We start from the raw sequence: 16812 nt of genomic DNA on the forward strand, positions 1-16812 counted from the left end.
CAGTTCTGACCTTGGCATTCTTGGGATTACCAAGGGCATTTTTGAAAAGGGGTAAATCTGTAATATTTAGATGCATTCTCTTTTTTTGGGGGGGGTTAGAGGGCTTCTCCATAGGAATTGGAGGTAGAAACAATTTCTCTCATTCTTTAGACATGGGATGGCATCTTGCAATATATCACAGGCTGTTCAATGGAGGTTAAGACTTGTCTAGATACGAAAGGTCTTTGAGGAACACAAAGTGATGGGCGTTGAACTTTTTCCTTGATAAATTTGTCAATCACTTTATTTTAATCTCTCATTCCTTGTGATTTGAAGTGGATCAAAACTGCCCACTTGAAAATTCTGGAAAGACCAATCGTAAGCTTTTCTTGCTTTCTGAAAGTAACTCTTACTTAAAATCTAGAAGAATGATGAACCGCGATCTCAAATTTGACGGACAACTTAAACTCGAGGTTAGAAGATAAAGACCCAGGGCTCCTCTGGGCTTAGGAGAGAGCAAGGGTCTTTCTAAAGGTAAAGCAAGCAGGCTTCCTGTCCCAGGAGAAGCCTTTGCCCCATTTTATGCCGCTCATAATCATAGCACTGAATTAATAAGTAATATTAATGCTCGTCATCACTGTCAGCGGCAGGCCGGCTCGATCTTAGAAAGCAAATGTGGCTAAGTTCTGACACACCCAGACATTCCTGGCCGCCCAGCCACTCCAGTTATCCATTGCTCAACAGCAGAGTTCCAACAGCGTGCTAAGACCCTAACGGATGGCCCAACAACAGCAGATTGTACTCTAGTAACTTCAACGTACAAATGCTCCGAGAGAATACCAGTTCTTAAGGAAAGATCCAGAAGGAGGGATTCCCCTCTTAAATAGGTTTTTCCTTTAAATATGTGGTGTTTTGGTGTTTTATACACTTTACGACCAGAGCAGGCCTTCAATTCTCAGGAGCAGGGCAGGGAAGAGCTAGAGGTGGAGGGATTAGGCATGCTGCCATGCTCAGCCAGGCTTGCGAGTGCTGCAGGGAGCCACTAGGTGGCGTACTCACCGGGGTGTTGGACTGCTCTGTCAGCTTCTGTTCCCACATCTTCAAGCGTCTCTCTCGTTCTTTGAGCTCCTGCTCTTTAAAGCTGAGGTCTCGCTCTAGTTTCTTCAGCCTCTCCAGGGTGGCCTCAATCTCGCACCTGCGGAGAGGTAACTCAGTGAGTCTCCGCTGCTGGTGGGACTGGGGACACTCAGTGGGCCTATCAGAGTGCTAACCAAATGAAAAGCTAAGGTGGGGCTTGGAAATTGGCCAGGAACCAACCAGAGAAGAAGCAGGACTCTTTAGCCTTCAAAATCAACAGGCAGTTTCTAGTTGGGAAGAAAAAAAACAAAAACTCAAAGCATTTCAACAAAGCATTGAAGAGAGATCGGGAACTACGAAGCCCAAGCCAGGAGCTGGCATCGTGGGTTGGTCATTTAGTACCTGTTTGTCGTTTATGAAGCTTTACAACCCACAAAGCACCGTCTCACGGTCTCTCATCTTACTTCTATAACAGCCCCAAGATATGGGTACCAATCTGTGGACCGGATGGGTGAGTTACTGGGCTAGCATTCTTGCCCATGATGGGGCTCAGCAAGGTTGCTTAACCTAGCCGTTTCTTTGGCTGTAGGGGCAATGGTTATAAGATGCCACCCAGGGTTCTCAGGTGCCTCATCCTGAGAAGTCCTGGGCCTGCTTGTTGAAAACAATGAAACATGAGTGCCTACGACTCTACCTTAGAGAGCAAGTGCATGAATTGCTGGCTGGGCAAGACTTGACTTTTTCCACTATTATCAAGCACAGGTAGGGTTTTTTTCCCCCTATTTTTCTTTTATTGAAAATTGACATTTCTCCAGCTGGGCAGTGGTGGTTCACACCTTTAATCCTGGCACTCCAGAGACAGAGGCAGGAGAATCTCTTTGAGTTTGAGGCAACCTGGTCTACAGAACTGATTCCAGGACAGCCAGTGCTACCAGAGAGAAACCCTGACTTAAAAAGTCATTTTTTCCTACAATATTCTCTGATTATGGTTTCCCCTCCCCAACACCTCTGAGATTCCTCTTGCCCATCCAAATCCAAACTCTTTCTGTCTCTCCTTAGAAAACAACCAGGAATCAAAAGAATAACTATAAAAATAACTATAAAAATAGAATAAGATAAAACAGAAACACAAACTAGAATAGGACAAAACAAACAGCAGAAAAAAGGCCAAAAGAAAAGCACAAGAAACATATATAGATGAGGACATACAAGTTTGTACACATAGGAATCCCAAGCAAATGAGTTTTATAATCTAGCAAGCATGAGATACTTCAGTCCAGGAAAATTCTGCATTTCTTTTAGACTCTATAATCTTAAAGAAAGTTCCTTCCCTCAGGTCTGGGCTACTTAGGACACTGTGCCCAGTAACAGAAACTGTTCTTTACAGAAACTGAACCTGGCAAGAGGCTTCAAGCAGGAACGTTTCCTCCTTCAGGGCTGTCACAATGTGAATGTCTAAATTTATGCCCTGAGAACTGGAAGTTCTCTCCCTTGGGTTTCTGAAGAGCTTGCACACAAGCCATGAGCCAAAGGAGAGATGGAAGGGCCGAGGCGGTGGTGCAGACGCCTGCAAAGGAAGCCAGGAAGCCTGAAGGACACACCTCTGGTGTCCTGAGAGGACTCTCCCGTGGGCTGCTGAGACAACACGGCTCTACACACTACATTGTCATGGCGAGACCTTGGGTGTGGAAGGAAAGGCAGGGCCCCCAGTGCTCAGCTAAGCAAAACCTGCCCCGCATTTCCAGGGAAAGTCAGAAGAAGTGGACACATTACTCCACTCCTTAGGCATGAAAAGTGAGTCGCCTAGCTCACGGGGAGCCTGGAGGAGGATCTGCATGGGAGCCAAACCGTCATTTCCCTGCCTGTAGGGAAAGTCCTTCACTGGGACCATTGACAAAGCACGGAGGGACACTGAGGTCACAGTGCAGGTCCAAGAACAGCCATGAGAGCAGAATCTTTCAGAATTGTGACTTTACCATAAAATCCAGTATTTCTGAAAGGCATCTCAACTGGGAGGATAACCTTCCGCAGTGCTGCAGGCCCGGCTTCCTGGCACTGCGCCCTCTTGAATGCCAGGAGAGTGGCCCACGCCCATGGGCATGAGAAGGCATCACACCCTCGTGGTGTCCTTTGTTCTGAACGGGCGCATCACTGCCGTGGATGTGTTGATATACAACCCTTCCACATCTAAAACCTGTCGGTAAAAACCGATTCTCTAACACCAAACCCAGCCAAGGTTGATTTCAGCTAGTATCAATTTTCCCTTCCCAGGAAATGAACTGCAATTATTCTTCTCTAGTTAGACAGATTTACTGGGAAATCGTGGGTCATTCTGAAAAACTACTCATATGGCTTGTAGATTACACGGTGAGAAGAAGTGTATTCGAGTTGTGCTAAGGAACACGTAATGGGTCCTAATATGCACACAGCAAAGGCTACACAGAGAAACCTTGTCTCAAAAAAAACCAAAAGCCAAAAAAAAAAAAGAAAAAAAGAAAGAAAGAAAGAAAGAAAGAAAGAAAGAAAGAAGGAAAAAAAAAAAGAAAGGCCCCCTTAGGCTCCTATTTGAATGTTTAGCCATCAAGGAGTGGCATTGTTTGAAAAGGATTAGGAGGTGTAGCCTCATTGGAGGAAGTGTATCACTGGGGATTGGTTTTGAGGCCTCAAAAGTCCAAGCCAGCAGCTAGAGTTGCAGTCTGCTCTGAGCCTCCTGATGCTGGGAACTAACTGCAGTTCTCTGAAAGAGCAGTAAATGTTCTTAGCCCCTGAGCCATCTTTTCAGCAGCATGAATTTACTATTTTTAAATGAATTGATAAATATATTATCATTTTTCAGTTCTCTTTTATGTAATAAATACTATCATATATGACTCATTTACTCAAAGATTTTTTTTTTGGAGTCCCCATAATTTTTTAAGAGTGAAATTGAGATGCGTGAGAGACGGCTCTCTGGGCAGGGGTATTTGCTGGACAAGCATGGGATCCTGGCACATGCACACAAAGCTGGCGGTGGCCGTGTCTGTCTACAGCCCCAGTGCTGTCTCTGCTGGACTTGCTGCCCACGGCCTAGCTCCGGTTTCAAGGAAAAGGAGAGCATGACAGAGAGGGTCACTCAACATCCTCCTCCTGTTTCTGTACACGTGTGTGCACTTGTGCCTGCACACACCCACGCATATAATCCCCCCATGCTCACACACACAAACTGAACCGGAGTCCTAGGCACCAAACAGTTGAGAAGCTCTAGTCTACCACATAGTGGAAGAAAGTTATAGCAGGATGCCATTTCTCTTGCAAAATTAGGTGGGTACTGGTTTTGGATTTAGGAAATTTCAATTCTTTTTTTTTTTCTTTCAGGAAATTTACTAACTTTGCTTTGTTTTCTTTCTTGGTGCACTTAAAGAAGCCTATCTCTGACACACTAATACTCACAGGCTTAAAATCCCGCTAATCCTTTGGATAACACATCAAATAGCATTTCCTCAGGGAACCCCTGCATTATACACCCAGATCAGAGGATCAGATTTCACTGCAAATGCTCTATTAGCCATGGCGTCTCTGTCCTATGGCTTACCACACACAATGCGGATGGTTACCAGTGTCTTATGTCTGGCCTTGTAACATGGATGTTTCTGAGGCTGCTACTGGAGAATGCCACACATCTGGGGACTTTGTCCACATGACTGCAGCCCAGCACCTAGGGAAGGAGCAGCCTCTCCTGCACCAGGAGAGGTTTCAGGAATGTGGTTGTAAGCGCTGTGCCCAGGGCATGAGAGCGGTGTTCCCTGTGTCTCAAGCGCCACGCTCCCTGCCTGCCTGCCTACCTGCTTTCTTTCCCTGATGCCTCTCTTCCTTCCTTCCCATATGTTTCCCGAGCAATTGCTATTGGACAAGATGGAGACAGAAATACAGCAAACAGTTTGCCTTTTCAACCCTCCAGCGGCGAGGCACGTGAACACAGTGATCTCAGAGCCCGGTGGCACTGACCTGACCAGGGAGTGGGTGGGGGTTGCTCCCTTGCAGGTGAGCTAGGTCAGCAGTTACCTAGACGGCTAATGGGAGCTGGGGGAGGCGCAGGAGGAAGGTGCAGCTGAAACAGGGTGGCTATAAAAAGGAGCCCGCATTGCAGAGGTTCTGGAAGAGAGAAATGTGCCTTCGTGGGGCGACCAAAAGCCCGAGGCTCGGGGCATGCTCAAGATAATGGGGTCCTCTGAAGGGTGAGTGTTTCCGTCTTTGTCTGAAAAGCAGTGGAGCCACATCCGGAGCTTGAGGGGGAGTGATATGATTACATGTGCACTGACCTGTCACCATAGGAAACAATGTCTCACCGGGGTTTTGTTATTTTAGACCAGGAAAAAAAAAAAGCCCTCAGCTCTGGATTAGAGCTCGCTGCATTAATTTTGTATTGCCAAGAAAAATTCATGAACGCGACTGGTATTAGGCAGTTATTTCAAAGGAATGAAAATAAGTAAGGTCATTGTAAAATATCAATCAAATCGAAAGCCCAGGGTAGTGTGTGCTGACTGACAGGAGTCAAGATCCAGAGGCTCGCCATGAGCACGCAGTACTGACCTAGCACCAGCAGGTGGCGTAGGGCATTGCGTTACCGCCAGAGATTGATAGCAGGAGCAGGGATGAAGTTACTTCAGATCTCTGCTGAGTCAGGGGAGGAACGGCGTCCAGCTCCCAAACAGGCTATTTATATTCCCTGCGTCATTCGGTCTAGTCCAACTGTTTCATCTTGGATTTACTTTTTCCACTTACACAATACAAATCTCTCTTTACTGATTTGTTTAGCTAGGATTTATAACATCTAACACGTTTTTTACAGGTTCCCTATTCCCTGCACTAGTAAATACAGTACATGGCAAGGCTAACAGGATACATATCTATTTCTTTTAATTTTTTTTCTTCTTCTGGACAGAGGCTAAAGCTTCCTAACACAGAACGTATACAGAGAAGGTTCTGGAAATGCCCTTTGCTTCGGAGTATGTGATTCGACACTCTTCCCAAACACTTAGATGCATGCTATTTAAGAAAACAAACACAGAGAAACTCTTGCTTCCTTATGCACGAAAGGTAAATCTTAGCCTGCGCCCAGCCCCGGTAGTGCTTAGAAATCAGGACTGTCCATCAGCTATCCGGTCTCATCACTGAAGCCGTGGGCGGGGACTCGCGCCTCACCGGAGCTACCCACCTCCATTCGGCCTTGTTGTGCAGGAACGAGTTACACTGGTCGGGAAGGTTCGTATCGTTGGACATAGACTCCAGGATCGAAATGATTTGCTTGAACGATGGCCGTTTCTGGAGAAGAGAAAAAGGAACCACCGTGAGACTTAAAGGAAACGGGAAGAGGGAGCGGAGCCACAACCGACGAAACCACGGCCGGGCTCCCTCTTAGCGTTTATAGCCATCAGATCACACAGGTGTAGGGGCCCAAATTATCCATAGGATAGATATGTGGATTTATTATTTTAACAACAGGGCATCAGGTTAATGAGTACTCTTTTGTAGGTAAGAAGAGAGGGACCACGTCCTTCTTTGAGAGATGACCAAGAACTCTGATTAAAAAAAAAATCTTAAGTCACCAGAGACTTACCTATGTGGGAGAGATAGTAAAAACTTAACTGGATTATGCATTTTGAATGTTCTGCTATTTCCTACGCAAATGTTTCCATCTTTTGCCTGTTTTTTTGTAAAATGTGTGTGGGCAGGCAGTATCTGCTTACTGACCTAATGGAACTAATAAAATTTCCCAAATCAATTGGTCTGAAAAAAAAATCTTTACGTCATAATAACATCATGGTTCTGAGGGTTTATCCCACACTGAAGCCTGCTTTGGTCCAGGACGCTTACCAGGCTGTAGGCAGAACTGGAAAAGCACGCTCCACCTGTCTCTAACAGGCACTGTCTCTACGCTCACCTCTCTCCGCTCCAGCCAAGGCTGAGACAAAAGGTTAAAACAAAAATGGAGAAAGATAATAAAAGGATGATGCACATTCTCTCCTCATCGTGCCTCATAATTACACCATTTCAGAGCAAATTACAGCTACAGCAATTAAAACACGCATTTTAATTTAGGAGCACAAAAACAGGAAGGAACAGTGTTGAGGTGGCTTGCTCTCAGGACCTGGTGCCTCTGACATTATTAAGAAAAGCACTTTCCCATAACTCAGGAATACAAAGCTAGGATATTTACTGACTTCTGCCTTGTTTGTTTTAGGGGAAGGCGCACAGGTGTGTGCATCCACAATGTGTGTGTGTGTGCGTGCGTGCGTGCGTGCGTGTGTGCGTGCGTGTGTGTGTGTGTGTGTGTGTGTGAAGAAATCATGCATAGTCAAATGTTACCGACGAACAAAGGAACGCGCTTTAAATAGGACGCAGGAAAAGAAGCCAATGTTCTTAAACTCTGTTCCTGTCTTCATGTCTTCCACCATGTGTCAGGTTTTAAATGGAAAAAGAAAGAAGTGTAACTGCTTAAGAACTGATTATAAACACAGGTGACATAGGATTTCCATTTTGCAAGAAAAAAGTAGCAAGGGAAGCTAATGGTTCCTGTCTTTAAAGAAACAAACAGAACAGCGTCACCAATCCTGGTCTCATGGATCCCAGGCTAGCCTCCAACTCTGGGTCTGAGGATGACTCTGAACTCCTGATCTTTCTTCTACCTCCCAAATGCTGGGCTGTGTAACACACCTAGCTCATATAGTGCAGGGGGCTGAAACCAGGGCCTCGTGCATATGAGGCAAGCATTCTACCAACTGGGCTACATCCCCAGTCCACCTAATGAACCTTTAAAGACTTGTTTCCCCCTACATGTAAGTTTTTTTTTTTTTTTTTTTTTTTTTTTTTTTTTTTTTTTTTTTTTTTTTTTTTNTTTTCAAGACAGGGTTTCTCTGTGGCTTTGGAGCCTGTCCTGGAACTAGCTCTGTAGACCAGGCTGGTCTCGAACTCACAGAGATCCACCTGCCTCTGCCTCCTGAGTACTGGGATTAAAGGCGTGCGCCACCATCGCCTGGCCACATGTAAGTATTTTTGAAGTAAAATTAAACTCCTTCAGATTCAGATCTCAAGCATCCCCTTTAAAAAGTCATTACTGGGATGAGGATTAACCTCCACCCCCAGCCAGCTGCAGTGGGACATTCCCGTAGTCCTAGCTATTTGGGAGGCTGAGGCTGGAGGATTACTGGAGCCCAGGAGTTCAGCAATGTACAGTTCTTCAGTGATGGTTTAAATGTGCTGGCTGCAGAACACAGCACGGTGCTGGGGGCCTGTGGCTCCTCCTCTGAAGGGCTTAGCTGCCTTTGGAGTGTTGTTACAGATGGCTCATCTTAAAAAGAAGCTGCAACGAGGACCACTTATCCCACTAAAGGAATGTCCCCACTTCTTACGTCTCTATTGGCTATTTCCATTTCATACATAGGGCATCTAGTTCAGAAAGGCATATGTTATCCAGCGTGACACAGGAGCTGGTCACAGACCTGGACTGTGCTCTTAAACTTCCCTTCTTTAATCTCAGAGTATGATAACAACTGCTCCCTGCTTATCAGCTCCAGGGATGTCATTTAAAGACAAATCAATACTCACCTTTCTTTTCTTATTTTCATTCATACACACACACATACAATTTAATTTTTGAGGTCGGTTTTGAATATCCCAGGCCGGTCTTGAACTTATTAATGTAGACTTCTAATCCTCTGCCTCTGCTTCCCTAGCGCTGGGATTGTAGGCATGACCAACCACACTTGGTTTATGAAGGGCTGGGGTTTGAACCCAGGGTTCAAACCTTTGTGCATACTAGATAAGCACTCCACCAAACTGAGTTACATTTCCAACTCCAATAAACGATTTTGAACATACGATACAGGCGACCAGACTGCTCTGTCATTTACACAACGCCACATTTTTCCTACATCTCTCTTCTTCACTGCAGAAGAACACCAGCCCCGCAGGGAAACTGCAGAGTGTAATCTGTGTTAACGCTCTGAAGTCTAAGGACTGAAAATGGGAATAAACTACTTGAACCAACTCCTGCCCTCCGTTTACCAGAGGATGGCACCAACTTCGAGCCAAAGCATGAAAATAAACCTCAGAAAATTTACGGTGGTCTGGCTTCTGCATCTACTTTCTATTGCTGCAAAGTGCCACAGGAACTCGTGTGTGTGTGTGTGTGTGTGGTGTGTGTGTGTGGTGTTCCTACAGGTATACACACACACACACACACACACACACACACATTCCCTCAATCCATTTAGCAAGAAAGGCTAGCACTATACAAGCTAGGGTAGCAACCCAGACGGATTCTGGGTCTGGAAAAGGGTTAGCAGGTGTCAGGGAAGACTCAGTGAAGTACTCCCCGAGAATGAGTGTGCTCAGGGCATGATGCATGTGAGATATGCGTGCAGATTAGCACACGAGGACTGAAGTGTGAGCTGCAGCCACTGTCCAGCCAAATCAAATGCAATGGCCTGCAGTACTTCTTATCAGAATAAGATGTCAAAAACTTAAGGAAACAAAAAATTAGTTTCAGACTTCTTTTATACTTCAGATGACTGGAACACAAGATTCTTCTGGTCCTAAAAAGGGCTCTACTTCCTACATGTTAAAGACATGCCAGTTTCATAGGCTCTGTTTTTGGGCCTAGGTTCCCTGTGGCATATTAAAATGTAAGTGCACATTCTCAGGATCTTAACTAATACAGCACGAAGTTTTTGACTGAGAAACTGAATCGTACTAAAATGATTCCAATCTAGCAATCTGGTTGCATTAATCTAATTCAATGCAAATAATTTGAGGTGAAATTTTTAATTAAGCACAGGTAAGATTTCAACGCTACTGAAATCACTGTATATGTTTTTAACAGACACAAAAGTCAAAGAGCACAGGTCTGAAAATAAACGTGTAAACATCTGCTTACAGCTTAACCTAAGTAGCTGTAAAGTGTACATTTCTTCTAATACTGAATGCAACACCACATTCTGAAAAAAAAATCACACACTGGAAATAAGAGGGTCTAATCAGGGGTAGGGCAGAACACTCAACTTCTCTGTCAGGGTACTAATAAAAATAGTAACAATGCAAACATCACATTCTTTAAGAAAAAATAATACTAAGGTATAAAGGACTCCACTTGCAAGGAGGCTGCAGAAAGTCTGAAGAGCTGCACTGGAAGCCGGAAGCTGCAGGACACGGGGCCAAGGCAGGCTGTGCATGGCTGCGGAGCCCAGCAACTCAATCTTCCCAGAATGGAAGCAAGGCACATGGTGGGAGGCTCCCGACCATGGCGGGCTGCTGCAGTACCACTGTGTTTTGTCTCTTTGGGGACGGTGTGCCGGAAACACTCTGCATACATCAACCCGAATTCTGCCCACACGGCCAGTTTGTCTCTAAGCCATTTCCACCAAAGAAGCACATTGCCCTGGAACAGACTCCAGTCATCTCTCAGTGGGAATGGGTATAAATTGAGGAAGAATTCCATACTTTTTAGGTTCCTTTGTTGTTTTTTTAGGCCTCTATTTCTGAATCAGTTGTAATATCTCTAGTTCCATGAAAAAAAAAAACTAAATAAATTTGAACTATGAATTTTGCTTCTCTTTTGAATTTGATCTCTCAATTGTTTTAATATTTAATCTGAGACTCATTTTAAAATTACAAATTTTAAAATGACCTTTATTATGAAAATCCAAGCCCGCAAAAAGCAATGTCTCTATATTCTATGACTGGGCTTCAAGACTTATCGCTTCCAGTCATATTTAACAGTATTGCTGTCCATGGACCTTCACTTGTTTTTGAAGCAAAGCCAGGACCAGCTATCATTTGCATCCAAGAGTATCTTCTTAAAGCTGATCTTTGTGGGGAAAAGACATTAGCTAATCATGCTTAAAGTGACAACCGCATGAAGGCCTAGGATTGGAATTTCTTCAGTCTTATTGTGACTGCCCTGGGAGGATACACTAGGATTCTAATGAAGTATAGCTTCTGCCTGCTTCTCCGTTAGATCTAAAGGCAGTGGAGTTGACACTAAGAGCCATGGCAGACTGTCTGGGTTCATGTCCAGCCCCATCAGGGCCCCGGGCTATGGGGCCTTGACTCATCTTTAACCTGTGTGTGCCTGGGCTCTCCATCTGTGAGCCGAGGGTGAGCTCAGCTCCTCTATCCAAGAGTTAGTAGAAAGTGCTCGAAACACAGCCTCACATAAAGTACTGTGTTAGCTGTTCTTACGAGGCACAATGGTCATGATTGAAAGCAAAAGAACAAAATTGTCTTTTGAGTCAAGAACGCCAAGGAGTTCTGTTAAAAGAAGGAAGAGTTGATGATAATGACTTGATCCAGAAGTCGAGCTGTGGAGGTGTCACCATGGGGCTTCTGGGGCTCGCAGGCTCGGCAGTTCCCTGCCGCTGTGTAAGGCTTTTGGCAACGCCAAGTTTTCAAAACCCAAAAGTGAACAGGTAAAACTTCAGAAGTTTGAACAATAACACAAGTACCTTGGCATCGGCTTCCCAACACTGATGTAACAGCTCAGCAAAGCTCCTGGGGCAGCTGCTCGGAATGGTTAATCTCTACAAAGAGAAGGCAAACAGAAGAAGAAACAAGGCTTTACTCTTCGGGACAAGGAAGTGCCCTTCGCAGGATCATCAAAGAACTAATTTAGAAGCACAGACAAGACCCGGGATCTAAAGCATCCCTGGATTCATAGATGACAGGAGGATTCATGCACAGATTTGTCCTGTCCAACCTCTGAAGGACCCACTTGCCCACATGGAAATCATGGACGATGGAAAGGTCAGGTTCGTCATTAGGAAGAAACTACACCCGGAGAGGGGCAAGCTGGAACATCATGCTACATCATCTAACATCACCAATTTATTGCTCTGTTTTTATAGGTTCCAGCTTACCAGCCCGGTAACTAGGAAACAAGTTGAGTTTTGGCAATAGGTGTGGAGCTCTGAAAACATCTTTGGCACAGAAGATCACTCCGCATTTGGGAACTGGTAATTCTGAATGTGTCATTCAGAATACACGATTCGCTATGGCTCTACCTTCGCGAGGATCAATTCTCCTCTCACATCCCCCAGTTCTGGTTCTCATAGACCATGACACATCCCTATTCCCAGAAGAATTTTTGTTTTCAAAGGCTTGAGGGGCCAATAACTCAGTGACAGCGACAGAAGGGCCTGGCATGGATGAGGCACTGAGTTTGATCCTCCACGCTATGAAAATAAATGATGACCAGACATCCTTCAATATACCACAAAGCACCATATAACCAAGGACTCTCATGCAAGCCATCAAATTGCAAATGTTCCACGTGGGTCTATATTAGCCTAGTAAACAAAACGAAGTTTATAATTTTCTGGACCTGGCCTCAAACTGAGTTAGAAATAAACAGAAATATTTTTGAGCAGTTTCCAGTTGCACCAGACTTCCCAAGAGTGCAACACCCACACACGAGAAATCAAAGGGCAGTGATCTTTGCATTATTCATAACCTAACTACGATTTTAAGGACTGTCACCAGCAACCATGCAGGTCTTGGAACTAAGTCATTAGCACCGCTTACTCTATCACGGCCATTTCCGCACAAGGCTCAGCACCTTAAATGGCCCCATCATCTTGTCCAGCAAGATCTTGCCTGAGCATGTGTGTACTGCAGGATTTCCATTTATTCTTCACATTATAGGGTTCCACTGACATGAAGCATGAGGCCCATGGGCGAGCTGAGGCTTTCTGGCTTTCCTTTCAGCAGAGCAAGTTTATAACTTTAGTTGTTAGGAAGAGAGCCCTGGGGTTGGAGACGCATCAGTGGCAGAGCAACGGGCGTGCAGGAAGTCCTGGACCACATTTCCAGTACAGAGTGTGTGTGTGTGTGTGTGTGTGAGAGAGAGAAAAAGACATACTACAGTGGCACGCATTTACCTGCATGCACTCTGTATAAACCGAGTAGGTTTCAGATGGACACACTTCAGCACAGCCTAACCTTGGTGGTTACCAAGGAAGCCACTGTCAACAGGCTTGGGTGTCCTTTGCTCCTCTTTTCTTACTGAGAAGCCTTTTTAGACACGACATTTCAAACATCACACACAGAAAAAGTAATTTTTGATCTCTAATACTATCAAGTATTAGCTAATCACAGACTCAGACACACTGATGTAAGGGATTTTTTTGGTGTATAAAAAAGTACTTCCAAATAGAATCTGAAGGATTTATGTCCTGATCACACAACTTTAATGCGATCCTAATGATTTCAAACATCCCGAAATGGCCAGATACTATATGGAGCATTACTTACAGCTTAGATGTTTTGGAATAAAAGCTTCACATTTATAAGAAGAGTACCTACTAATTTAGAGTAATCAAATTAGGTGGGGGCATTTTTTAAAAAATATTTTTTGCATTGTTTTACACATGAGATATGAAAAATCTACGTTTTTATTTTTCTGAAGTTCAAAAGTAGTAAATGAAAATTTAAGTTTAAAAAATTTGTAGATAAACATTTTTTAATTAATTAATTAATTGTGTGTGAGTGTGAATGTGGGGGAGCATGTGTGTATGTACAAACACACAGCTGTGCTGTGGTGTGCACGTGGAGGTGAGGAGACAGTTTGAGGAAGTAGTCTCTCTTCTACCATGTGGGTCCCAAGAATTGAACTTAGGTTGTCAGGTGTGGTAGCAAATATTGGGACTTGCTGGTCCCAATGAAATTTTTTGTTTTATTAAGATTTTTTTTACACTAATTAATTTGCTATTTACAACAAAACACATTTTATGCAAGAATCCAAGTGTTTATAAACGTTGAAATTATACCCTAAAATTTTCTGAAGGCCCACTGCTTTTCATGGAAACCCTATATTAAAAACCGTGTCTTAGCAATGCTCTCATAAGCTCACGCCTTCTGTAAGGTTCACTGCTTACTTTGTAAGGCGTAACAAGGGTTTACGAGTCTATTTCTAATAGAAGTTAACGTCAGGGGAAAATGATGAGTCAAAAGCCTTATCCATAAGAGTCAGAGGCAAAGATCCTCAGATACAATGTTAGCGTGATTGTCATACAGATCAGATGGGAAGGCTCTGTGTGGAGGAAGAGATGACTGCCACCTGGGTAAGATGTCCCCATCCTCACTGCCCAGCTCGGTGCCACTGCAGCCATATAAGGGATTAGCAGTGGGGAAGCTGGGAACACTGGATTCTCTGTAATATTTTTACAGACTCTTAGGAGTCCATAATTATTTCAAAATAAAAAGCTCTTTAAAAAAGCGGCCATATTAATTGGCTGTAGATGTTACGGAATGACTAGACCGTCCACACTCTCAATTTCTCCTTGGCAGTTTAAACACCATTCTTATTTAAATGAAGACGTGAAAATATGGGAACCTTCCTCCAACCCAATAGCTGAAAGTATTCAACAGTAAAGATAAAAAAATTATTGGAGGCTGAAGAGGTTCTATGAGTTGCGCTTCTTGAGGTCTTGGGTTTGTTCTTACGTGAACTCAGTCTCTGGGAATTGCCTTAACACGGTGTGAGCGGAATTTGTTTGGATAGTCAGTGCCTGTAAGGTGGTGGGATGAAGAAACCTTCTGCAACGGCAACACTGGAAATCCCATCTAGGCTTAATTTCCACATTGTTTTTTCTTTGACAAGTAAGTGCTGTGCAGGTAATTATCCTTAATTCAACCGGTTTTTCTTCAACTCATTGGCAAGCTGAGAGAACTTCTGTCACCGTGTGGGTTCTCTCAACTTCCTACTTCAGTTAATGAGCAGATCAGGAAGTCTTGGAGTCTCCGGCGGTATGTCCCGTGGGATCAGTAGGGGGCAGAAGGCAGTGGCTTCCTGCAAGCGATGCTATGGAGTTCTGAGGGGTGTTAGTGGGGGCATCCCAACACTCAGGCAGGACGGAAGCTGCCATTCCCTTCCCCTTTAAACACCCAATGCTTTGGAAACGCTTTGGATTGGACCTATTCTGCTTTTCTCTAGATTGAAAAAAAAAATATTGTGAAATACTAATTATTCTGTCAACTTTGGAGGATCTGGGTGACTCTCTAAACTCCTCTCCTAATCTATCCTGTGTGGTGTAGAAATTGCTTCCAGGTCAGCTGAAGGCCAATGCTCTCTTCATTTGGATTCATCAACCTGAACGAAATACTCAACCATCTCTCTGGCAAAAGATACAGAACAGTGGATCCTTGCGTCCCAAACCATTAGTTATCCCATGAGAGTTATCTTAACCGAACAGCACGTGGAAATAATGATCATCTAATTAAAACCTAACCGCTCTTGTGAAGCAACGAGGGAGGCCTGGTCTTACGTGGAAGTCCTTCCATCCCCTAGCCTGGCAGCCCTCTCCCACCAAATTCAGCCACCGCAATGTGCCACCCTTTTCCAATGAGTCGGGAGGACAAACGAGCCAAATAGCTTGGGATCTGGGAGACAGAATCTTGGTTTCTCCTGGTCAACAGCAGCTTTCTGATTAACCTAGCATACTCCGTAGTCACTCAGGGTACAGATCAATCCAGTTCTGCTAACATGCTAAAAGAGGGCTATCTTTAAATATTCTTCTGGAGAATATTTTTTTCCTTTGAGGTCTCTCTCAGCCTTTGTATACAGCTATGGAAATGAAGAAGTTCTGGGAAATCAGTTACTCTGCCTGGCAAGCACCAGCGTGCACGGCCGCAACACCATCTAAGTTCTCCTCACGCCGTGAGATGGGATGCTGCGTCCTTAGGCTGAGCGATTTCCATGGCTGTGCGTTTCAGCGACAATTTGAAACCTTTCAAAATGTAGTTGCTCTCTTTGATATGGATGTGGCGTGTCCTCTGATGTAGGCTCATAGGTCCAACTAGCTGAAAGCCTCAATTTGTGGGGAGAAGAAAAGCGAGGCCGGGGACACAGCACAAACGGTGTTTACGCCACTGAAGTCCCTTTGAAATGGAACGACTCTGCATGAAGAAGCCAGCACTTGTACCACTGCCTCGCCAATTCCAGTGAGGAGCTCATCTTCAATGTAGTGCTCAACGTAGGTGGCAAAACTGTAATTTTTCCCCTTTTTGAAACTATTTTTTCTTCTTTTATTTTTGAAATTCTCATCTAAGCGACAGTTTCTTGTACTATAGTGACTCCTGCTGGGAGAGGTAAGTTGAAGTAGCTGAAGGTCTCTTACAGATATATCAACTCCCGGCCAGTAAAAAAGATGTCCTAAACGCAGGAGATGCAGTTAAACTGTTCCCCTACCTTGGACGCAATGGCTTCTTTCATCACTAAGAACAAACCCCCCGGTTTTACAATTGAGACTGAGAAACTAGTACAGTACTTGTACAATTTTTGATCTACAGCATCACGACGTGAAGCTGCAACAATTAGATGTAAAGGGTCCATTCATGAGGAATAACATCACTTTGACCCTTTGTGTTAGCTCCTACTGCTAATCTTTCCATAAGCGTGAACTTACTTTCAATTTGAAGAAGATGAAAAAGTCTTTTGCAAAACCCCAATACTGTTTTCTGATCTATGCACCTGAATGGAGAAACGGAGTCTTACCTCGTTTTTTTCCACTACAAGCCAAGCTACTTGCAATCCTTCCAAACCTTTAAAGGGGACCTCCCTTGTTAGCATCTCCCAGAGAACCTAGAACAAAAAAGGAAATGGAATTTTTATTCTGGTACTTTATATTGGTATATTACTGAAAAATGTAGCTAGCATTTAATTGTATCCAATTACTAGATGTAGCCAACCATCTGTAGAAACCTAGACTATGTATGTATATATTC

General features: G+C 44.1%; 1 protein-coding gene across 3 annotated transcripts in view; it reads right to left on the reverse strand.

Annotated features, from left to right (window-relative positions):
* Map3k20 (mitogen-activated protein kinase kinase kinase 20) overlaps positions 1–16812 on the reverse strand; it is a 147074-nt gene that overhangs the window by 40635 nt on the left and 89627 nt on the right. For all 3 annotated transcript variants that reach the window (XM_050121435.1, XM_050121443.1, XM_050121454.1), the window contains exons 8-11: positions 16583–16669; positions 11538–11612; positions 6251–6357; positions 1039–1174 (exon numbers count right to left, since the gene is read on the reverse strand). In XM_050121435.1, coding sequence (XP_049977392.1) covers positions 1039–1174; positions 6251–6357; positions 11538–11612; positions 16583–16669 — 405 coding nt within the window. The remainder of the gene's footprint in view (positions 1–1038; positions 1175–6250; positions 6358–11537; positions 11613–16582; positions 16670–16812) is intronic.

This window comes from Alexandromys fortis, unplaced genomic scaffold, assembly GCF_014885135.2.
Source record: "Alexandromys fortis isolate MF-2015 unplaced genomic scaffold, M_Fortis_MF-2015_v1.1 scaffold_8_9099976_23576923, whole genome shotgun sequence".
In the NCBI taxonomy this organism is placed as follows: domain Eukaryota; kingdom Metazoa; phylum Chordata; class Mammalia; order Rodentia; family Cricetidae; genus Alexandromys; species Alexandromys fortis.